The sequence below is a fragment of the Nomascus leucogenys genome, chromosome X (assembly GCF_006542625.1).
Source record: "Nomascus leucogenys isolate Asia chromosome X, Asia_NLE_v1, whole genome shotgun sequence".
Taxonomy (NCBI): Eukaryota; Metazoa; Chordata; class Mammalia; order Primates; family Hylobatidae; genus Nomascus; species Nomascus leucogenys.
Genome location: NC_044406.1, coordinates 115,956,588 through 115,980,924, shown reverse-complemented (window position 1 = coordinate 115,980,924; position 24,337 = coordinate 115,956,588). Strand labels below are relative to the sequence as shown.

Here is a 24,337-nt window from a genome sequence, read left to right as displayed (position 1 = left end):
TGTCATCTCCCCAACTAGACAGTGGGCAATTCCTATATAGATGCTACGTCCAAATAAACCCATTGTAAATTGAAAATATCGTAAGTCGAAACTGCATTTAATACCCTGATAAACCCATCATAAAGTCAAAAAACCGTAAGTTGAACCATGGTTAAGTCCAGATGCTCCTCGACTGACATGGGGTTAGGTCTCATTAAACCCATCATAAAGTCGAAAAATTGTAAGTCGAACCATTGTGAGAGGTAAGTCGGGGACCATCCGTACTTTTCATACCCAACAGAGCCCCTTTTATAGTACAACCCAAGGGGCAAGTGCTCAATAAATACTTGTTAAATGAGTAAGCTGAATCTTTGAAACAGGCACATTTTATGTTCTGCGTGCAGCCAAAACATTATTTCCAATTTAGCTTATATCTGGCACAGTCAAAACATCTATTTACACTCGGCCCCTCACCCTACTCCCATAACTGAAAGTTCTGCTTAGAAGATTTCTCTTCCCAGAAAGTCCGAGAAGCACGAACGCTTTTTGCTAACATCCTGCTCCCAAGCACGGAAACCACAGCAGGAGACTGTGTGTATCTGTAGCACCTGGTACAGCATCTAGGACACACAACTGCACTAAAAAATAAAGGTGACAGGCGGGAAGAAGAGCGCAGAATTACTTGTCCGGAAACAGGGGTTGGGTGGGAAAGAGCCGGCAACTGGTAAAAGATGGAAGTACACGCGGAATCTGGGAAGCCAGGTTCCGCGCCTCGGACTCATGGAAAAACTGGATCTGGATCACTGCAAAACAATCAGGAAGGCTTCAGTATCAAGTAACTGGTGTCCTAAAACCAAAAAACAAAGTGCGGTGCCGGGGCTACGCTGTTGTGAGATGCTGTTATCAGTTCCCGTCACCAACACAGCGGCAGCACCAGGCACAACCGCCAATCAAAGCGGCCCCACGAGTCCCTCTTTGAACAGGTTCCTTAACTCGTTCAGTCCAACACTGTGCCACAAACTCGCGAAAACTGGCTACCTAGAGCCAGCGTCTTTGCGAGCCTGAGGCCAGCTAGTGCATGCGCAAATCCTCTCGCCCTGCGGACCAATCGCAATGCGGCAGCCAGTGCTACACCTGCGCAGTAGGCCTCCGGTCGCCGTTCCCCTTCCCCGGCTCTAGCAGGCCGGCTTCTCTGTCCAATGCCCACCCGGAGCTGGGAGGAGGAGTCTGCGTAGTGTGCGTGTGAAGAGACTGGGGGAGCTGGCCGGGGCTCGCGGTGTTTGACCCGTCGGTCGTGCGTGAGAGGAAAGGGAAGGAGGAGGTCCCGAATAGCGGTCGCCGAAATGTTCCGGTGTGGAGGCCTGGCGGCGGGTGCTTTGAAGCAGAAGCTGGTGCCCTTGGTGCGAACCGTGTGCGTCCGAAGCCCGAGGCAGAGGAACCGGCTCCCAGGTGACTGACTGACTCATTCCAGGCAACCTCCAAGTCCGAGGGCCTGGCGCCTTAGGCTCCCTGTGCCTTGCAGCCCTCTACCCCCGCGTCCCCCCGAGAAACTTAACACATAGTCACGTGAATTCCAAATTGGCAGACTCCGAACCCTGAGTCTTGCAAGCGGAGGAATTGGCTCAGCCATGCCGACCTGACCTTCAAGAGATTTGAACCCAGTAGTCGGCCTGAGGCCTTTTCCCGGGAGCGTTTGCTGTTCAGGGATCCCAGAACAACTGGCTGTCGGCGCTTCCCCGCCATCCCCACCCCCCACCCCCTTTTTTAGAGCAATGAGGTCAAGTAGACTTTGTCATTTACCGATTGAGACTTTAAACAGGATGTTTAAGCCCTACGCCTAAGTTTCTTGTGTAAATGAGGGTATTATCTGCTCAGCCTTCCAAACCACAGATGAAATCCATGGATTTGAATGCCCAGTGAAACAGAAACGGTGCAGGGCAAGTAAGGAGTCGGTTGGTTGTGTACCAGACACCCAGAGAATTGGCCCAGAATTAATTGGAGATGCCTGAGCCATGTACTTCTTGGTGGTCTTTAAGGCTTCAAAGAAACAGTTTGCAGAACGCATTGTGTTTGTCCTCCATTAAGTTGTTTCATCAAATTTTAGAGCTGGAAGGGATTTTGTGGTAAAGGTCAACCCACTCATTTTATAGATAATAAACTGAGGCACAGAGAGGTGAAATTACTTGCCAAAGGTCACATAGTTAATTAATAGGTAGAGCTAAGGATAGTTTGCTAGCCTCCAGGGCCTTAATCCCTTCGCTGCAACTCCATACTGCTTCCTAAAGTTGACCTCAAAAAGTTAAGAATGAATTCTGGTCTCTTCCCAGTAATTAGCCCATTGTACATCAGATATCCGTGAATTTATCTGAGCATGGCTTGAGCCTGCTTATTTTCGTACTGCATTACTTCACGGGGACAATGAATGATCCACCTGTAGGAGTTGCTTTAAAAAAAAAAATCAGTAATCCTTCAATGTCCACCCCTAGGGCATTTGCAATGTCAGAAGTTATCCTTGAGGCTTTTACAATACAGAAATACCTGGGTGCTTTAAAAATAAAAAGTGGAAAATATTTTCCTTGGGTTGTTAGGGTCTTTGCAAATGTGCATTTGAACAGTTTTTCCAGTTGCTATGCACAATGAAAATGTTTCCTGATAGGTGTATTTGAATTATGTCCTGGGACATATTGCTCTTGGAACTTAAAACCTCTGCTTAGCTTTTAAACTAATGCCTTATCAATGGATGTCATCTTTGAGGGTTTTGTGCATTGAAATGATTGCATTGAAATGATAGTGCTCTGTGCTTGTTGCACAGAAATTGAGATAACCTGAATTTTTTTTGGTTTTTTGAGACGGAGTCTCGCTCCGTCGCCCAGGCTGGAGTAGAGTGGCGCGATCTCGGCTCACTGCAATCTCCGCCTCCCGGATTCACGCCATTCTTCTGCCACAGCCTCCAGAGTAGCTGGGACTACAGGCACCCGCCACCACGCCCGGCTAATTTTTTTTTTTTTTTTGTATTTTTAGTAGAGACAAGGTTTCACCATGTTAACCAGGATGGTCTCCATCCCCTGACCTCGTGATCCGCCCGCCTCGGCCTCCCAAAGTGCCGGGATTACAGGTGTGAGCCACCGCGCCCGGTGATAACCTGAATTTTTTCATCCACACTGGCCTTTCAAACTTTGAGTAGTTGTTTTGCTTAAGTCTCACAACTTTTACCAGCATTCTAAAGTCTTACCAAAAGTTCTCATCAATTAAATATGCATTTGCAAAGTTAAGTTGATTTATTAGACATTGGAAAGTGGTTGGTGATGTTAGAACTACTGAAAAATACAGACTCAAATGGTTTTTTCCACTGCATGTCTTTGTTTGAAGGCAGTCTACTGTAGAATATATTGGGGCTTCCTGACATATCCATCCATCTCTTTGCATACACTTGTTCTTTGTCCTTTGGCCATGCACCAAAGTATGACATCACCTGCCTTTAAAAATGGGTGAGGGTAGTGTTAAAATTTCAAAAAGAAGTTCTGATACTCTCATTTTAGGAATTAACTCTGTTTTGTGGCTTGATTACTAATTGCTTTTGATCTGATTTCTCTTTCACGTAGTAGCATCTACCATGTGTTTTTGCACAGGTGGGAAAGAGCGAGGTTCGTTTATACACCATTTCTCCCTCCATCTTACCTTTAAACTTTTTTTTTTTTTTTTTTTTTTTTTTGAGACAGAGTCTCGCTCAGTTGCCCAGGCTGGAATGCAGTGGCACGATCTTGGCTCACTGCAACCTCTGCCTGCTGGGTTCAAGCAATTCTCCTGCGTCAGCCTCCCGAGTAGCTGGGACTACAGGCATGCACCACCACGCCAGGCTAATTTTTTGTATTTTTAGTAGAGACGGGGGTTTCACCATGCTGGCCAGGCTGGTCTCAAACTCCTGACCTTGTGATCCACCTGCTTCAGCCTCCCAAACCTTTAAACTTTAAACCTGCCTTGCAACTATCTTGTTGACATCTGTCACCATTGTCAGGTTCATTTCCATTATATGTTGCATTCTGCCTTAAAACCATGATAGCTACTATTTGTTTATTTACTTTATTTGTTTGGATGCTCTGCCTCCTTCCAGAGATGATTGAAGGTAACTCATAGTCATCACTCTATGTCTGCATTCAGACACAGAGGAGCAGACAGGTTAGATAATAGATATTTTCTGTTCTATAATATTTTGTTTGGTCACCAGTGCTGCCCATGTTATCAAACTGATCACCGACTCCCTGACTTTAGGTTCAAATGTTTGAACATTTTTCTCTATTTGGAATCCTTCTCACCTCTTTAAAAAGGAAACTGAGCTCCTTGTGGGCAAGGATCCTGGCTTCCTGGACACTGCCAAATGTGACTTCGTTTTGAAGCCTAAAAGATGAGTCTTCCCCTGTTCTTTCTGCTGAGACAGGGCTTTGCAGAAGAAATTCTTTGGCAACTCAGCCCTTTCTGTAACCAGTTAATAAGTTACATTTTCTAGAAATGTTCTAACTTTTTGAGGGAGTTACTGCATGTCTTAGCTTTCTTCTTTATCATGTTTCCAAAAGTTGCCTGGTCATATGAATCGAGCAGAGGACCAATTCCTAACCTTCTCCAGGAGATAATTCTGGGAATCTGTATTTTAACAAGCCCCTTGACATTCATATGATCAGGCAAGTTTGGTATATACTGTTTTGGATGAGTAGTGACTCTTAACCTTCTGTTTCACTGATGTAAGGATTAAAAAACCAAACTGAGCAATCTAGAGTCTCTTGTGATTTGTATCAAGCTCATTTTCTCATATTCAGAATAGTAGCAGCCATTCTCCTAAATTAAACACTACCTGAGGACATGGATTATGTCCTATTTATTTTTGTGTCCTTAGCACCTTGTACCATCTCTGGCACATGGTAAATTCTCGTGACTGAACCCTAGTACAGCATTGTGAAGGACTTAACTTTGCAGAAGATTTCATTTTCTGTTACCTAAATAATTTTTCCTTGTGTGTCTTTCATCAGAATGGTTCACGCTGTACTATAGTTATTACTACTCCGTTTCTTCTAAAATTCCAGCAAGGGTTGATACTAAAAAGTAAAAAAAGGCTGATAGCCAGGCGCGGTGGCTCACGCCTGTAATCTCAGCACTTTGGGAGGCCGAGGTGGGCAGATCACTTGAGGTTGGGAGTTCAAGACCAACCTGACCAACATGGAGAAACCCCCTCTCTACTAAAAATCAAAAATTAGCCAAGCATGGTGGCGCATGCCTGTAATCCCAGCTACTCGGGAGGCTGAGGCAAGAGAATTGCTTGAACCCGGGAAGTGGAGGTTGCAGTGAACTGAGATCGCACCACTGCACTCCAGCCTGGACGACAGAGCGAGAATCTGTCTCAAAAAAAAAAAAAAAGGCTGATAAATAGTTGTTGGATTCCTTGTAAAGAATCGTTTATCTACAATGGACAGACTATCTAGGCTTGTCCTGTGTTTTTTTTTTTTTTTTCCTTCAAACAGAGTCTTGCTCTGTTGCCCAGGCTGGAGTGCAGTGACACAATCTCAGCTCACTGCAACCTCTGCCTCCTGGGTTCAAGTGATTCTCCTGCCTCAGCCTCCTGAGTAGCTGGGATTACAGGCGCCTGCCACCACACCCAGCTAATTTTTGTATTTTTAGTAGAGACGGGGTTTCACTGTATTGGCCAGGCTGGTCTCAAACTCCTGACCTCGTGATCCACCCACCTCGGCCTCCCAAAGTGCTGGGATTACAAGCGTGAGCACCTGGCCGTCCTGTGTTTTCTCCATGCTGGAAAAATCGGTTTGACACTCAGGAAACAAGTCTCAAGAACATATAGATCTCTTAACCATTTAGGATCCCTGGGTGCCTCAGTTGTGAAGTTGTGTTTTTGGAAAAGGCCTTTTGGGAGTATGGAAAAACAGGAAATCACAAAACCTATAGAAATGAACTTGCTAGTTTAGCTACTATTCTAATGCTGGTCTGTGGTGTTTGAGGTTACTCATTTATGATTAAGCAACCTAAAATAAATGGAATCTGGCTAAAGCTTTTTTTTAAAAAAAACTCTTAAGTTTATTATTTCATTTCATTTATTTATTTATTTTTAAGTAGAGATGGGGTTTCACCATGTTGGCCAGGCTGGTCTCAAACTCCTGGTCTCAAGTGATCCACCTACCTCGGCCTCCCAAGGTGCTGGGATTACAGGTGTGAGCCACCGCACCTGCCCTGGTTAAAATTTCTTTGCAAAGAATTATTTAAAATGTTCAGTTAGCCGGGCACGATGGTGCATGCCTGTAGTCCCAGCTATTCTGGAGGCTAAGGTGGAAGGATCACTTGAGCCCAGGAGTTTGAGTCTAGTCTGGGCAACATACTGATACCTTTTCATTTAAAAAAAATTTTAGTAGTAATAAGAATGTTCAGTCAATATCAATAGAATTAGGAAGAATTTCTATTTCCTTCATTCATTAATTCAACAGATACTTATTGAGCAAACATCTATGCATTGTCAGGCGCTGTTGCACAGGTCAAACTGGCTTCTTAAGAATGAAATCCTAAGTGTGAGGAAGAAATTGCATCGTATGTGTGGTCTGACTGCAGAAAACCTAAAATAAGTAAACTGGTGCCATGATGAAAAGTCAAGGAGTAAGTTGGCTTTTCCATGTTAGTAAGACAAGTGAAAAGGCATGTTTCAGTCACAATGTAATATTTCCTAAAATTCTGAAGCTATGGGGAGAAAGGTTTGGGAGGAATTTCATAGGGAAAAGAAAATGGGGGGAGGGGGAATGTAAACAGACAATACTTAGTACGTTTTACAAAATTAAAGTCACTTTGTAGGTATGTAAAAAGTTTTAAAAGTTGGTTTATTAATGAGAGTAGTGTATTACATTTCTTTTCAAGCAGTAGTTTAAATATTAACCAGTTTACTTTTTTTAAAGTCAATTTACTTTTCCAGCCTGGGCAACATGGTGAAACCTCGTATCTACAAAAAATAGAAAAATTAGCTGGGCATTGGTGGCTCACGCCTGTAGTCCCAGCTACACGGGAGGCTGAGGCTGGTGAATCGCTTGAGCCCAGGAAGCATAGGTTGCAGTGAGCCGAGATTGTGCCACTGCACTCCAGCTTGGGGACAGAGTGAGACCCTGTCTCAAAAAAAAAAAAAAGTAAATTTACTTTTAAATGCTTTTTTCTTTTTTTTGGCAAATTGAGACAAAAGCTGCTGAACTTTCCCAAATCTACACTCTTAGTATTATCAGTTTGTGAAAAGCAAGCAGAAAGAGAATAAACATGAGTATGATATTAAAACAAATTTGTTATAATGTCTGTATTTAGGGTCTTCTGGAGGAATAAACAGAATTTTTTTTTAAAAAAAGAAAAAAACAAAAAACATTTATTTTTAGTAAATGAACCAGGGGTAGAGGTGGAGGACAAACTGAATTCATTGAACTAAATCACGTGGAACTTTTCCTAACCAGTTTCATTTTCTAAGCTCTGAGAGTTACCACTTTCTACTTCTGATGGTTCATTATTTTTGTAAGCTTCTGAAAATCAAAAGCTTACCCAGATTGAGATAAGTTTCTGCCCCGCTCATGTTTTTATTTTCATGATTTGTCATTATTTCCAAATCTCAACCATTTTATTTCATGAGGTGATGAAGAGTTCTAAAAGCAGGTAAGAAGAACAGTAAAGAAAAATACGTTTGCTTTTTTAAGAGTATAGATCTAAAGTCTCTTATCTGTAATTCAGAAATTGAAATTGTAGAAAGACAAAATTTAAGACTATCAAGTTTTCATAACTAATTTGCCAGTAAAACCTGACCTGAACTGGAGAGAGGCTACTTTATAATCTTTTTAAAATATCACTTAGCGTGATTGGTCATATTAATATGTTTGACTATGAGTTGCTGCCTTTTACCTTGCTAGGTGTCACTATGTGGTATATGCCCCATATACTTTTTTTTTTTTTTTTTTTTTTTTGAGACGGAGTCTCGCTCTGTCCCCCAGGCTGGAGTGCAGTGGCGCAATCTCGGCTCACTGCAAGCTCCGCCTCCCGGGTTCACGCCATTCTCCTGCCTCAGCATCTCCAAGTAGCTGGGACTACAGGTGCCCACCACCACGCCCGGCTAATTTTTTTGTATTTTTAGTAGAGACGGGGTTTCACCGTGGTCTCGATCTCCTGACCTCGTGATCCACCCGCCTTGGCCTCCCAAAGTGCTGGGATTACAAGCGTGAGCCACCGCGCCCGGCGGCCCCATATACTTAAGACCAGATAATTCAAAGTTCCAAAATATACATGGTGCCTGGGATTTCAGATGAGAGACCACAGATCCACATTGAGCTTGTTTTTACCCGTCTGTGGCCTAACGTTATGAAAGCAAGGGGGAAATTCCTTCTCTAATCTCTACAAGTATGCATGGGATGCTACCACCAGTGTCCATTCTGTTTGTCTTTTAAAGCCTAGACAGGACAGGGACATATGTATCAGCCTCTAGACTAAGCTTGTCCAACCTGCAGCCCAACACAAATTTGTAAACTTTCTTAAAACATTCTGAAATTTTTTTTGCGATTTTTTTTAGCTCATCAGCTATGGTTAGTGTTAGTGTATTTTATATGTGGCCCAGGACAATTCTTCTTCCAGTGTGGCTCGGGGAAGCCAAAAGATAGGATGTACCTGCTCTAGAAAGATGGTTCTCAATGTGTGGTCCCCACCCTAACAGCAGCAGCAGCAACAGCAGCATCCCCTGGGAACTTGTTAGAAATGCACATTCTTGAGCCCCATCCCAGATCTATTGAATCAGAACCTCTGGGCCTGGGGCCTGGCCAGCTTTGTTTTATAAAACCTTCAGGGCATTCGGATACACTCTCAAGTTTGAAAACCACTGCTCTAGATCGGGGTCTGCCAACTACAGCCACAGGCCAAAGCCAGTCAGTCACCTGCTTTTGTATGCCCCAGGAGCCACGAGTGGGTTTTGCGTTTTTTTTTCTTTTTTCCTTTTTTCTTTTTTTTTTTCTTTGAGATGGAGTTTCGCTCTTGTTGCCCAGGCTGGAGTGCGATGACGCAATCTCGGCTCCCTGCAACCTCTGCCTCCTGGGTTCAAGTGATTCTCCTGCCTCAGCCTCCTGAGTAGCTGGGATTACAGGCATGCACCACCACGCCCGGCTAATTTTTTGTATTTTTAGTAGAAACAGGGTTTCTCCATGTTGGGCAGGCTGGTCTCTAACTCCCGACCTCAGGTGATTCACCCTCCTCGGCCTTCCAAAGTGCTGGGATTACAGGCGTGAGCCACTGCGCCCGGTCTTTTTTCTTTTTTCTTTTCTTTTCTTTTTTTTTTTTTGAGATGGAGTCTCACTCTGTCGCCAGGCTGGAGTGCAGTGGCGCGATCTCAGCTCACTGTAACCTCCGCCTCCCGGGTTCAGATGATTCTTCTGCCTCGGCCTCCCGAGTAGCTGGGACTACAAGCGTGCCCCACCACACCTGCCCAGCTAATTTTTAACGGGGTTTCACCATGTTGGCCAGGATGGTCTCGATCTCTTGACCTCGTGATCTGCCCGCCTAGGTCTCCCAAAGTGCTGGGATTACAGGCATGAGCCACCGCGCCTGGCCTACATTTTTTAAATGGCTGAAAAAAAAAAAAGACAATTTCGTGACACATGAAAATAATATAAAATTTAAACTTCAGTGTCCATAAAGTTTTATTGGAACATGGCCACATCCGTTCATTTATGTATTGTCTTTGGCAGCTTTTATGCAGCATCAGCGGAATTGAGTAGTTGCAGCAGACACCAAATGGCCCAGAAAGCTGAAAATATTTACCATCTGGTTCTTTGCAGAAAAAATTTGCTGCTCTAGGTTGATAGTCAACAAACACGAGGAGTAATCACAGAATAATCAGAGACTGAGACCTTCCTTTATCTGAAAATGTCAGTGTCTCCCTAGAAAAATCTACAGAACTCTTATATTTCTATGTATAGGTGTCGTTATAATCATCACATCATTACATAGCTCTGCATAGTTTTACGTCAAAATAACCTTTGTATTATTTTGGAGGAATAAGAGTCAAGGAGTTGCCATTTAAATTTTGTCATTATAAAAAATATTTCATAGTCCAAAATTTTTTAGTTCTTTGGGGGAGCGAAACTCATTAAAATTTTTTTTTCTGATTTTCTTCTGAGCTTTAACATTTCTGTGTTCCAGGACACATTACCTTTCATGCAAGATTGAACTGTGTCCTGGTTAGAGTGTGTTGCGTTTTATTTTGTGCAAGATTGGAACCATCTAGATTACTCCTTAAATGGTTGTTATAATGTCCCAGGTAGCCCATGGTTAACTTTGTATATCTACCTATTCAGTCATCTCTCTGTGTTTACTTAATTTATGGGAAAGACATGAAGGGAGAGGTATTTGATGAACTGTTCATGTTTTTCATGATCTTTTCTGGAAGCTGAAAATTTTCTCACTGGACAGCATTAAATTTTGCTCTTAAAAACTTCAGCAACTTAAGAGTATTCATTCAGCTGTCTGTAGTATTTATGTATGCAGTTTTGATGATATTTTTCTTGATCATTTAACAGTGAATATCTGCGGGCAATAAGTCTTGTACAGTGCATTGACATTTAATCATAAATATGTATTAACTATTTTATTTTTGTATGTGTGTGTCTTAATAAATTATGTTTCTTAGGCAACTTGTTCCAGCGATGGCATGTTCCTCTAGAACTCCAGATGACAAGACAAATGGCTAGCTCTGGTGCATCAGGGGGCAAAATCGATAATTCTGTGTTAGTCCTTATTGTGGGCTTATCAACAGTAGGAGCTGGTGCCTATGTAAGTAGAAAAGCAGCGTGTATAAAGAAGCTGCCAAACAGCTCCCATTAATAGACTCGATAGTACTCTGCTTTAAAACTTTTGCAACTAATTCCCCTTTCTCCTTTTGGAAAAATTTTCAAAAAGCTTTCTCTTAAGTGCCTGCTGCCTAATATCTTATGGGAACCAATTCTGGAATGACTGAAATTTAATCTCATGTTGATTGATTTCTGCTCTTTTCACTTGTCTTTTTCTTCTTTACTTGAAAGCCACTGTGTTTTCCTAGATTCGAGTAACCCACAAAATTGTACCTGTTTTCTTGGATGTCACACACTAACCTGTGAATAAAGTCAAAATCCATTGCAGCTCCTTAGCACAATATTTGATTTTGACCTATTTGTCAGACATTTTATTTCCCTAGCTTGAGGTTCACATTAAAAAACAACAGCCTTCAATCAAAAATATTAAGTGTTCCTAAAAGGAAAGCTATCCCCGAATCTCACCCAAAGACTAAATTACAGAAGCATGGCTAGTATCACTGATTTTAGAATGGAGTTTGTTTGAGGTGAGAAATATGGTGTTTAATTGCTATGTAGTATTAGCACCATTGTATCTCCTTAAATGAACTCCGATCAGCTTAGCAGGTCACAGAGGAATTATTTTGTGGGTGTTTTTTTTCCTAACTTGGCAGGGTTTACTGTGACTAAGCTGATCAGTCTAAAGTTGGATCCTGTAAGGTTGAGTGAACCAACTTAGATAACACCTAGTAACACCCTTGATTGAAGGAAGCTGTTTGTTTTACTTTTTAAGCCATTACAAGTTTAGGGGTTTTTTCCTACATTGGTAAGACAATGAATTTATCTTTGTTCCTTGGTTGCTAGGTTAAAGAAAGGGACGTGAAAATTATTTGAAGCTACCTATATCCTCATCCCCTGATGTGACTCCCAAACGGACAAGAAAAGTAGATAAGTTCTTGCCTATTGTGAGTCAAATCAGAATAAGAAATAGGCGAGAGCTGTCTGATAATGTGGTTTGATGAAATACACATTCTGCAATCCTGGAGCAGCATTTTTTTTCTTTTTCCTTTTTTAGCACAGGGTAACCAAAACTGCTTCCCTGCCTTTGTATGGAATGTTTCTTCATTAATACTTAGTACTCTATTTCCTTTTGTTTCTCTCTTGGCCTTATCTTTACCTACAGTTGTGCAGTCTCATCACCTAGGATCCCCTTCTAGATCACTAGCATCTACAGGTGCTTCTGGGAAAGATGGCAGCAACCTAGTGTACTTCTTAATTGTAGGAGCAACAGTCACTGGGGCAGGAGTTTATTATGTAAGATGCTTACACTAAAACATATTTTGGGGTAGGGTGGGTGAGACCATGGCACTAATGAAAACTCGATATATTAGAATATAGTAAAATATTCACAGCATGTGCTTTCTCTAGGTGTTTATTAAAGGGACATTGTCAGTCACTAGAGAGTCCTCAAATCTCACTCTTCAAACTGTTGAAGTCCTACCAGATATAGCTAAAGCCACAAGTCTAACGATGATCACAAATCCTCATCATTAACTCTTTCTTTGAAACTTTTGCCAATTTTATAATGATTTTGTATGATACCAAATTATATTGTGCTTTAGTGCTGCATATCTAACAAGACAGTCTCAGAGTAAATGTTAAATAAGCAAATAAAGGTAATGTGAACACCATCCATTTTTGAATCATTTTAGGTAAAATGTAATTTTTGTGTTTTGTGGGAAACAACCAGACTTTGACTGTGAAAAGGCATTTTATTGAATGCTTCTGAGGAGATCCAGAAAGCCATAGAAATTGCAGTATTCTCCCCATCCACCTTTCCACTCACAGCGTCTGTTTCAAAGTAAATTCATTTGGCAGTGTCCCTTTGTAATCTCTAATTTGGTCAAACTAGTGGCTGAAGCGGTACAAGCTAACACATTCATGTAGATTGCTTTCTTTAATGCCTCTCATTCGTAATTCAGATACTACCCTCTGAGCCTTACTTTTTCCATTTCATATCTCTCAACTTTTCCCATCAGTTCCACCCCATTCATTCAAAAATAGATTTAAAGCCTTTGTGTTCAGTATGTTGGTAAAAATTTAAGCCTGATAAATTCCTGGTCTGTGTTGCTGTACCAGAGTTGGATGGCCTCCACAGAGTTGACCATGCAAATTTTCTTGATGCCAAGCTGCAAGACAGGGCTGGTCACTGTTCCTTTCTCCTGCCTTAGAAATATCTAAGAAGCACAAGTTCCTCTCAAGTCATTCATTTAAATGCCTCATTGTACTCTGTGTTTATCCAACACTGGTAATAATAAAGCTACTGTATTATAAAGTGGTTCCAGGTTAAATGATAAGCTTTTGTCTACCTACAACTGTTATTGAACTGTTATGTACAGTTTTGTTTTAGGTTCTAAATTATTGAAAACTTCATCTGAGGTGGTTTAGTTTTTTTGTCCGAAATTGGTATTAGTCTCAAGAGAACTATGAACTTAAAATCAGTGTTCAGATTTGATGAGATATAGCTGTAAGTTGTTGAACGTTTGTATTAGTTTCTTGGGCTGCCATATCAAAACACCATGGACTGAGTGGCTTATACAACAGAGGTTTATTTTCTCATAGTTCTGAAGGCTGGAAAGGCCAAGATCAAGGTCACACAGGGTTCAGTTTCTGGTGAGGGCTCTCTTCTTAGCTTTCAGACAGCCACCCTCTTGCTGTGTCCTCACATGGTTTTGGGGGGTGGGGGACGGAGAGGGAGAAAGAGTGAGCAAGGGAACTCCGGTGTCTTCCCCTTCCTGTATGAGCTCCAGCCCTATCTGACTTCATTCAACCATTTGTCACCTCTCCAACACCCCATTGCCAAATACTATCACATAGGGGGTTAATGCTTCAATGTAGGAATAGGAAACATTCAGTCCGTAACAGTGAACAGTGTTTCTTCGTAACTTTTTTCTCTCATTTGAAGAAATATTCCTAACTTAAGTATAACTATTACTTTGGCAATTCCTGTATTGGGAGCTCTTTACCTCCCTCCACTTTACTCTCCAAAAAGAAGGGAGTAAACTGCTGACTTTCTTTTTTTGTTGTTGTTGTTGTTGAGATGGAGTCTCTCTGTGTCGCCCAGGCTGGAGTACAGTGGCACGATCTCGGCTAATTGAAACCTCCGCCTCCCGGGTTCATGCCATTCTCCTGCCTCAGCCTCCCGAGGAGTAGCTGGGACTACAGGCGCCTGCCACCACGCCCGGCTAATTTTTTTTTTTTTTTTTTTTTTTGTATTTTTAGTAGAGACAGGGTTTCACCGTGTTAGCCAGGATGGTCTCGATCTCCTGACCTCAGGTGATCCACCCGCCTCGGCCTTCCAAAGTGCTGGGATTACAGGCGTGAGCTACCATGCCCAGCCTAAACTGCCGACTTTTAAAAATTTTTACCATGATCTGCAGTGAGAAATACATTTCTTTTACAACCCATTTTGTGACTACAAATACATAAAACAGAAACAAAGCTTCAAAAACTACTCTTACTAGGTGTCATACACTTACTCTAGCTTCTGTTCTCTTCTATTTGTATTTGCATCTAATGCTGGTTGCAGCCTACTAAATTGACTTCACAGCCCACTAATGGCATGCAACCACAGTTTGAAAAACACTGATTTCAACATTGCTTCTGCTGCTTGGGTTGTAAATATGAACTTCTGATTTGCATTGATGTGAGAGTTTTTCCTCTTTTTGCTGGTAACTTTCACTAGGACCTGAGGCAGATCCCCAAATCTCAGTCCTCTGTTTTTTGTTGGTGGGCAGAGCCAAAGTGGCCTTTAGAATATTTAATGAAATTTAGTATTTGGGCCCTTTGCTATTGTTAAACTATAGGATTGCATTGCCTCACTCAGAAAATGACCTGTTTCCTTTCAAATCCCATTAAGTTGAATAAATGCCACCATATTCATCTGTTTAGAAAAGTTGTCTTCGCTAATATTTTTCATAAATTTGTAGTTTTTCTTAACCTGACACGTATTCATGTCATTAATTGGAAATCTGTGCAAACTAGGAGTACAGAAACCTTTGGGGGAAAGGTAAAGAAATAAATACATTTATATATATATATATATCAGACAGATCGACCTCATTCTTGCCCTTTCCCCACTAAACCTCTAGATATTTCTTGGTCTGCTCTTCCCTTCATGTGTGAGCCAGTAGCAAGTGTGAGCTGGGCTTAGGCTATTTTGGGATATTCCTCTCAATGAACATGGCCCCTGTTTATTTCTCTTTTCATTCATGTTGACCAGAGTAAGCCATCTTTTTAGGTAAAACTTTTCTCTTGTTTTCTTTTTTGGAGAAGTTTTCCCCTCTGGGTTTTTTTTTGTTGTTGTGTTTTTGTTTTTGAGACAGAGTCTCGCTCTGTCGCCCAGGCTGGAGTGCAGTGGTGCGATCTCGGCTCACTGCAGCCGCCACCTCAGGGGTTCAGGTGGTTCTCATGTCTCAGCCTCCCTAGTAGCTGGTATTACAGGCACGCCCCACCACACCCAGCTACTTTTTGTATTTTTAATAGAGACGGGTTTGCTGTGTTGGCCAGGCTAGTCTCGAACTCCTGGCCTCAAGTGATCCCCCCAACTTGGCCTCCCAAAGTGGTGGAATTATAGGCATCAGCCACTGCACCTGGCTAAAGTCCCTTTCTTAAAAGAAATGTTTTTAAGGTATGAGTAAATACTGGACTTGTGTATAGTATCTGATACCAAGATAAAAACTCTTCCTGAAATTAATGTTAATTAAATTCATTTATTTGATAAATTTAGTAGTAAATCCAAGGAGTAACTATTGTCTTTTCGCATACAGTACTTAACTTTCTACTTCATTTGTCACAATGTTAAATGCTTCCAGGTTAAACCCAGCTCTCAGGGTCCAGGTTCCTCAATTGCAGCACATTGCCTGATGGGCTGTTCTGGAAGGAAGTCATAGAAGTATTCTTAGAATATGTTTTATGGGGCCGGGTGTGGTGGCTCACGCTTGTAATCCCAGCACTTTGGGAGGCCAAGGTGGGTGGATCACAAGGTCAGGAGTTCAAGACCAGCCTGGCCAACATAGTGAAACTCCACCTCTACTAAAAATAAAAAAATTAGCCAGGCATGGTGGCGTGTGCCTGTAGTCCCAGCTACTCAGGAGGCTGAGGCAGCAGAATCGCTTGAACCTGGGAGGCAGAGGTTGTGGTAAGCCAAGATCACACCACTGCACTCCAGCCTGGGCAACAGAGTGAGACTACATCTCAAAAAATAAAATAAAATAAAATAAAGAATATGTTTTATGGTAGTTCCTCTGATTGTCTTTACTTTCTCCTACAATTAATTAATCTGAGATTTCATTTGACATGTGGTCACCTAAATTCCTGTTTTGTTGACCCTGTGGGGTACAAAAGAGCAAAAGCATTGTAGGTTTTTCTTTTCTTTTCTTTTCTTTTTTTTTTGAGACAGAGTTTCACTCTGTCACCCAGGCTGGAGTGCAGTGATGTGATCTCAGCTCACTGCAACCTCCACCTCCTGGGTTCAAGCAATTCTCATGCCTCAACCTCCCAAGTAGCTGGGACTACAGGCGTGCATCACCTCACCCAGCTAATTTTTGTATTTTTAGTAGAGACGGGGTTTCACCATGTTGGCCAGGCTGGTCTCAAACTCCTCACCTCAGGTGATCTGCCCACCTCAGCCTCCCAAAGTGCTGGGATTACAGGTGTGAGTCACCGTGCCCAGCCAAAAAGCATTGTTATGTCAAGTCATTCTTACCTACCTTTTCTTTAAAAAGTCTCCAATAAACTCTGGTGCTATGTTAAAAAAGAACAACACACAACTAGTCATAATGGTAAAATTACCCTTTTCCAATTTGAAAGGGTAGAGAAGATAGAATATTTGAAATATAACAGGTGTTTAAACAAGGTGTTTGACCCCCTAGTAAATATCTGTGTGTAGTTTTTAGGAATGAGATTCCTTCTACCTTGTGAGTTTAGGAAAAGGATAGATCATTGAGGGAATGACGGGTAACTCTTTAAAAATAGAATACAGGCAGCCATGTTTCTGACCACTATGTGAGTACTCAGCAAAAGCTGGAATGTTGACCAGGAAAACTTATGTCCCAGCTTCCTACCCAGGACCCTGTAGATTGATTTCACAGCTAGTGTCCAGCGTAGTCCAAACCCCCTTTCTGTGCTTCATATAAAGATAAGCCCTTTCTAGCACTTTATTCTTCTAGTATAAAATGATTTTTTCTTTTTTCTTAAACTGTACATTCAGAATAAAATATGGGGAGAATTCTTTACAGAGAGCCAAAAAATCTGAAATTGGAATATTTTCATCTGCTTACACATATTTTTTCCATACCAAGCATGTGCACACCCAGTATTTTTTATTTCTTAAGAAAACAACTTTGTCTTAGTGGTTTTGACATAGAGGAACTAACATCGGACAGACAAAAGCTTCTCATTTAATTGAAAGATAATATTACTTACAGTATGAGCTAGCTGTATGGTGAAATAAACTTTCTCCATGTTTGGATCTGCAGGCCTACAAGACTATAAAAGAGGATGAAAAAAGATACAATGAAAGAATTTCAGGGTTAGGGCTGACACCAGAACAGAAACAGAAAAAGGCCGCATTATCTGGTGAGTATTCCCTTAATTCTGGCTTTGATTTGAGACTCACAAAGGGAAAGTTACAAACAGTTTGGGTGCTGTGATTTATGGATGTCTTGTAGAAGCAATGGTGCTATGAGATTGCAAGCATCTAGAAAGTATGGTATTACCCTAGAACTGGGAGTGATTTAAAGCATTTGGCTGAAATTTGGGTTTGAGAATAAAGCTAGTGATGATTATGATTGGTTGTTTATCTGTATGTTAATATTAGTCTCTTGGCTGGGCACGGTGGCTCATGCCTGTCATCCCAGCACTTTGTGAGGCCGAGACGTGCGGGTCACCTGAGGTCAGGAACTCAAGACCAGCCTGGCCAACATGGTAGAACCCCATCTATACTAAAAATACAAAAATTAGCCAGGTGTGGTGATGCACGCCTGTAATCCCTGGTACTCGGGAGGCTGAGGCATGAGAATTTCTTGAACCCAAGCGGCGGAGGTTGCAGTGAGCCGAGATCACGCTGCTGCACTCCAGCTTGGGCAACAGAGCAAGACTCTGTCTTAAAAAAAGAAAAGTCTCTTAAAAGGCAAGCTTAGCAAGGAAAACTATTGGAAAAGATGGAAAAGAGATGAAAACCTTTTTTTTTTTTTTTTTTTGAGATGGAGTTTCACTCTTTTTGCCCAGGCTGGAGTGCAGTGGCCCAATCTCAACTCACTGCAACCTCCGCCTCCTGGGTTCAAGTGATTCTCCCGCCTTAGCCTCTGAAGTAGCTAGGATTACAGGTGCATGCCACCATGCCTGGCTAATTTTGTATGTTTAGTAGAGACAGGGTTTCACCATGTTGGCCAGGCTGGTCTCGAACCCCTGACCTCAGGTGATCTGCCTGCTTTGGCCTCCCAAAGTGCTGAGATTACAGGTGTGAGCCACCATGCCCGGCCGAAAGCCGTTTTTTAAATGAGGAAATTCTTCTGGTCTGTTTTGTTCCCCTTTTGAATCTTTGCAGTTTCGAGTTGCTAAAAGTATATTTGCTTTCCTAAAGCACATACCCTAGCCATCACTTCCATTTCACATGATTCGCTTCAGTTTTCAGAAAGGAATGTTTTAATCCTTTAATAAGCCCCACAACTCTGGGTGGACAATTTGTTCTGCTTTTTTCGAAAGCACCCCCTTATTCTTGAACATTGTATAATAATCCCCAATTGACCTCCTGGATTTTCTCCCTTTGTTGCTAACAGAAGGTGAAACTGAGCTTGGTATTTTCCTGGTGATCACTAGAAAATTGATGGGAAGGGCAGAAGCCTACTGATGTATACTTTCTAAATGTTTTAGAAGTAACTAAATATTTAAGCTATGTCCTAGTACCAGTTCAGACCTGATGAATGAATGACATTGGTGAAATCATTCTCCTATTTTTCACTTATGAAATGAAAGGGATACTTGCTTTTTCTCTCCCCATCAGGATGCTGTGAAGATTGTTAAGATTAGTGTAGGTCCTATGTTTTGCTAGCTTTATGTGGAGGATTGAGACAAGTGCAAGGTGATTTTTTTTAACAGTGGCAAAGAATCGTCTGAGACTTCAAGAAGATTCATCCAGTCTGTTCTGTTGCTTTCAGCTTCAGAAGGAGAGGAAGTTCCTCAAGACAGGGCGCCAAGTCATGTTCCTTTCCTGCTAATCGGTGGAGGTACGGCTGCTTTTGCTGCAGCCAGATCCATCCGGGCTCGGGATCCTGGGGCCAGGGTAAGGTGCATGTTTTTTGGCTTGGCACAGAGGGTACAGTCTGCAAGCATTTAGCTAATGTGAACGCTTTGACATTTGCCTCTTAAATGACTTGGCTCTGATAAGCATCATGATTTTTATGTCTGAAGGTACTGATTGTATCTGAAGATCCTGAGCTGCCATACATGCGACCTCCTCTTTCAAAAGAACTGTGGTTTTCAGATGACCCAAATGTCACAAAGACACTGCGATTCAAACAGTGGAATGGAAAAGAGAGAAGGTGTGTTTGCTTATATAAAATGAGCCTGACTATCAACTTCAGCTAAGCACAGAGAATAGGTTAGGATTTTGCCACTGACTGTGTACAGTGAATAGGAGGGATGGCTTGGCTGTCCACTAGAGTCTACTACTGTCTACACTTGGTACAGCTTAGAGATAACAGTCTACAAAGGGCAAGAGTCCTGGATTCTGTTACCAGATCTACCAACAGTTGATGGTGTAATGTTGGCCTCTGAAATACTAATGCTCCTATTTCTGGAACCTTTATGTTAAGCTTCTTTAGGTGAAGATCAACTTGGCCTGTATTGTCACTTCTTTTTTTTTTTTTTTTTTTTTGAGACGGAGTCTTGCTGCTCTGTCACCAGGTTGGAGTGCAGTGGCGCAATCTCAGCTCACTGCAACCTCCGCCTCCCAGGTTCAAGCAATTCCTCTGCCTCAGCCTCTCAAGTAGCTGAGATTACAGGCACGTACCACCACGCCGGGCTAATTTCTTGTATTTTAGTAGAGACGGTGTTTCCCCACGTTGGCCAAGATGGTCTCGATCTCCTGACCTCATGATCCACCTTCCTCGGCTTCCCAAATTGCTGGGATTACAGGCGTGAGCCACTGCGCCCAACCATCACTTCTTTATACTTGCCTAGACATGTCCTACAAGAGCAGAAGAAAAGAAACTTTAACGGCACTCTCTTTGACAGCCTAGCAGGCATTTAGAATTTCAGGAGTAGAGTAGGAAGGCTGTAAGGAAGAGCCTGTGTTAGAATTTTTGCATGACAGACTTGGAGATACAGGTCCAGAAGCTTTTTCCTTTTGATGGACAACTTAGATCTCTTAATTCTAGTACCATGTTCTTTGGGTTCCAATTTTTTTTCTCATTAGTGACCCTTTTGATACCTGACGAAATTTTACAAACTTACCCTTCTCCCTCACCCCCACTATCATGTTCCATTTTCAAACAGGATGTATACTTTCAATTAAGTTAGTGGCTAACTTTATATGTATATATATGCATACACACACACACACACACACATACATATTTTTAGAGACAGGGTCTGGCTCTGTCACCCATGCTGGAGTGCAGTGGCCGAATCATAGCTCACTGCAGCCTCAAACTCCTGAGCTCAAGTGATCCTCCCACCTCAGCCTCCCGAGTAGCTAGGACTACAGGTGCATACCACCACGTGCCTTTTATTAATTTAAAAATTTTTTTTCTAGAGACGAGATCTTGCTGTGTTGCCCAATCTGGTCTCAAACTTCTGGCCTCAAGTGATCCTCCCACCTTGGGCTCCCAAAGCACTGGGGTTGTAGACCTGAGCCACTGCACCCAGCCAATATTAATATATTAACTAATTAATATTAATATATCATAATTGATAACTGTTTGAGGCAGAGTCATCTCAGGAGCTAGAATTAGTTGTTCCATTGAAGAGCACCATTCTGGACAACCCATTTGAGTGGATATGTGAATATCAGCTCCTTGGGTGCTCCACTTGTTCTTACTTTGAAATGAACCTAAATCTAGAGCAGGATCCTCAGCCTCAGCACTATTGACATTTGGAGCAGGATAACACTTTGCTGGGGTGGGGAGCTGTCCAGTGCATCACAGGATGTTTAGCAGCATCCCTGGCCATTACCCACTGGATATGAGTAGCATCCCTACCCAAGTTATTACAACCCAGATTGTCTCTGGACACTGGCAAACATCCCCTGGCAGCAAAATTGCCCCAAGTTGAGAACCACTGATCTGGATACCTGTATGTAAGCAAGTCATGACCATGATTTAATAGACTTGGAGACTTACTTTGGAAAGCATCCCTTAAAGTTTCTGATAATTAAAGCTATGGGGGAAGCTGATAACAGTTCCACATGCTTATAATATTCTCCCTGTCTTCTCCATACAGCATATATTTCCAGCCACCTTCTTTCTATGTCTCTGCTCAGGACCTGCCTCATATTGAGAATGGTGGTGTGGCCGTCCTCACTGGGAAGAAGGTGAGCTAGTAGACCGCTTCCTTTGTCAGGCTCTACATACTTGCCCACCAGCCAGTATGGTGATGTGTGTTTCCATTACCATTTATGTCTGTCCTGCCATTGTAGTTCATCAAAGAAGGATCGAGCTGCTTTAGGTTTAATAATGCTGAGTGTGTCTTTCTGGGGAAAGCACTAGTATCAAAGCCTAGGGTAGCATGCTGACTCAACTTGACCCTAAAAGCTGTTATCTCTCCTATTTGCTCTTCTGCCCTTCCTCATCATTCCTCTTTTCCCACACTAACTTCTCTCTGGGATTATCGATGAGAAAAGATTGACAAATATGTATTACTCATTATGGTAAAATAATTTGGGCATAACTCAGCATGGAATATATTGTTAGACTTTAAAAGGTGAGTGTCTGAATAATAAGGTCAGTTATTAGAGGGTATTTGTGGAGTCCCAGGATGGTTTTGTTATATTTTATTGTTGTTAATGGCAGGTACTAGAGTGTGTGTGTAAACTAATGGCAGTGTTCCTATAGGGAGGCATTCTCTGAAGGAGCAAAGCCCAGAGTAGATGAGATGCACAGCATAAGTGGAGGGATTGTCCTTCGTTAGGAACATACCCACTTCTCCTGTAAGGGGACATTAGACAGAGAAGATGGATATAGGTTTGTTGATAAGCTGGTAATGAGACATTTAGTGTCCCCTATGTGTAAACAACACTCAGGCCCTGCCCTCTAGGGGCTAACTGTATTAGGCAGAAACATAAATACGTAATCATAACACATAGGTGTGTAGTAAGAGAGATCTGCGCAGTATGTTGTGGGAAATACTGGGAAGGGTGCCCAGTAGAGTGATGACATCAGGAAAGGCTTTCTGGAGGAGAAGGTCTTACAGAATGGGCAATCTTGTGGAATGAAGAGGCATTCACCAGACTAGAGAAGAGTGAAGGGCATTCAAGTAAAAAAGAACAGCGTAAGCAAAAGCACAAGGGTACAAAAAAGCATGTTTGGTGCCAGGAAATAGAAGCAGCTCAGTACTGATAGAGCAGTTAGGTACAAGTTAGGAAGTGGCAAGATATGAACCTGAGAAGTTATGCAAGGGACCTGATCGTGGAGGGCTTTGCGTGAAAGAGCTTTTTCTGCACTGGGGAGCTGTTGCATTTTAGGCGGTTGAATTTTAAATAATCACCATTGGCAGTGAGGAGGATGGATTTCAGTGAGACAAGACTAGAGAGAGACCATTTCAGAGATTATTGCAATAATCTAGGCAAGAGATGATGAGAGCCCAAATTAGAATAGTAGTGGTGTGATGATGGTGATGATGAAGAAGAAGAAAGTAAGAGGTAAAATTTGTATAGTACCTATTCTAATCTTGTAAGCACAGTTCTTAAATGCTTTGTGTGCGCCATCTCATTTTATCCTCTCAATAATCTTATGAGGTGGATATTATTTCCCTCTTACAGAGAAATAAGTCGAAATTTTTAAAAATAAATAAATTTTAAATAATTTGCCTAAACTCACATAGCTAGTAAGCGGTAGAGAGAGAATTTGAGCCCGGGTCTGTCTGAGCCACAGAATTGGAACCCAGATATTCTGATTCCAGAGCCTAAGCTATTAATAACATCAGTGTACAGTACTTTTTTTTTTTGTTTGAGACAGATTCTCATTCTGTTGCCCAGGCTGGAGTACGGTGGCATGATCTTGGCTCACTGCAACCTCTGCCTCCCAGGTTCAAGCGATTCTCCTGCCTCAGCCTCCCAAGTAGCTGCACACGCCACCATGCCTGGCCAATTTTTTTTGTCTTTTTAGTAGAGATGTGGTTTTACCATGTAGACCAGGTTGGTCTCGAACTCCTGACCTCAGGTGATCCCCCCCCACCTCGGCTTCCCAAAGTGCTGAGATTACAGGCATGAGCCGTCATGTCCGGCCAGTATTACTTCTTGATAGAAAGGTGATGAGAAGTAGGGAACACACTTGAGGCATGCTTAGGAATCATGTTTGATGAGGCTTCGTGGTTGGTGAAAGGTAGAAGATAAAGGAGATGGAGGAGGCAAAGATGATTTTCTAATTTGTAGCCTGCATGTCTGAGTGGATGGCAGTGTACCCCCAGCTGAGAAAGACATTACAAGAGGAAGAGCTAGTTTAAGGGGGAAAATAAAATTCAGTTTTGGACCATTAAGTATGAAGTGGAATATCTGCGTGAAGGTGTCTTCTGGGCAGTTGGACATATGACTGCTACGCTCAGGGAACCTGGGCTCAGATAGAGAGTCGAGAATCATCTGCATATGTGTAGCAGTTGAAACCATGAGAGTAGGTGAAGCCTCCCAGGGAGAACTGATCTGGTGAGAAGAGGAGTAAGGCAAGGATAGAGCCCTGGGGAACCCCAATTTTTAGGAGGCAGGCTTAAGAAGAACCCACAAAGGAGACTAGGAAAGAACTTAAAGAGCAGTATGAGGAAACCTGAGGACAGGATCCAAGGTTGTAGGGAGTTTCAAGAAGGAGAATGTGATCCACAGTGTTACTGTGGCAGAGGAATCTGGGAAGAAAAGAACTGTAAAATGCACTGTGAGATTTGGCGGTTCAGATACCTTTGGGAGGCTGAAGCAGGTGGATCACTTGAGGTCAGGAGTTAGAGACCAGCCTGGCCAACATGGTGAAAACTTATCTCTACTAAAAATACAAAAATTAGCCAGGTGTGGTGGCGCACACCTGTAATCCCAGCTACTCAGGAGGCTGAAGCACGAGAATTGCTTGAACCCAGGAGGCAAAGGTTGCAGTGAGCCAAGATCGCATCAGTGCACTCCAGCCTGGGTGACAGAACAAGACTCCATTTCAAAAAAATAATAAAATAAAACAGATACCATTGGGAAGTTAGAAAAGAGGGTAAAGTACTCTTTCCAAAGATTTAAATGAGAAAAGAGAGATGGCAATTGGATAAAAGCGTGAAGTGGACATAGA

At 42.2% G+C, this 24,337-nt stretch overlaps 1 protein-coding gene across 3 annotated transcripts in view; it reads left to right on the top strand.

The window, feature by feature from the left end:
- The first annotated feature begins 1,091 nt into the window (after positions 1-1,091).
- Positions 1,092-24,337, top strand: part of AIFM1 (apoptosis inducing factor mitochondria associated 1) — a 36,218-nt gene continuing 12,972 nt past the window's right edge. The window contains exons 1-7 of one of the 3 annotated variants that reach the window (XM_030806574.1): positions 1,220-1,428; positions 10,664-10,806; positions 11,986-12,116; positions 17,342-17,441; positions 19,022-19,146; positions 19,275-19,405; positions 21,306-21,396. In XM_030806574.1, the coding sequence (XP_030662434.1) occupies positions 19,311-19,405; positions 21,306-21,396 (186 nt within the window). In that variant the 5' untranslated portion in view covers positions 1,220-1,428; positions 10,664-10,806; positions 11,986-12,116; ... (1 more) ...; positions 19,022-19,146; positions 19,275-19,310. Of the gene's footprint in view, positions 1,429-10,663; positions 10,807-11,985; positions 12,117-17,341; positions 17,442-19,021; positions 19,147-19,274; positions 19,406-21,305; positions 21,397-24,337 lie in introns of all 3 variants that reach the window. The other 2 variants (XM_003262314.1, XM_003262312.1) reach the window with 2 other exon arrangements.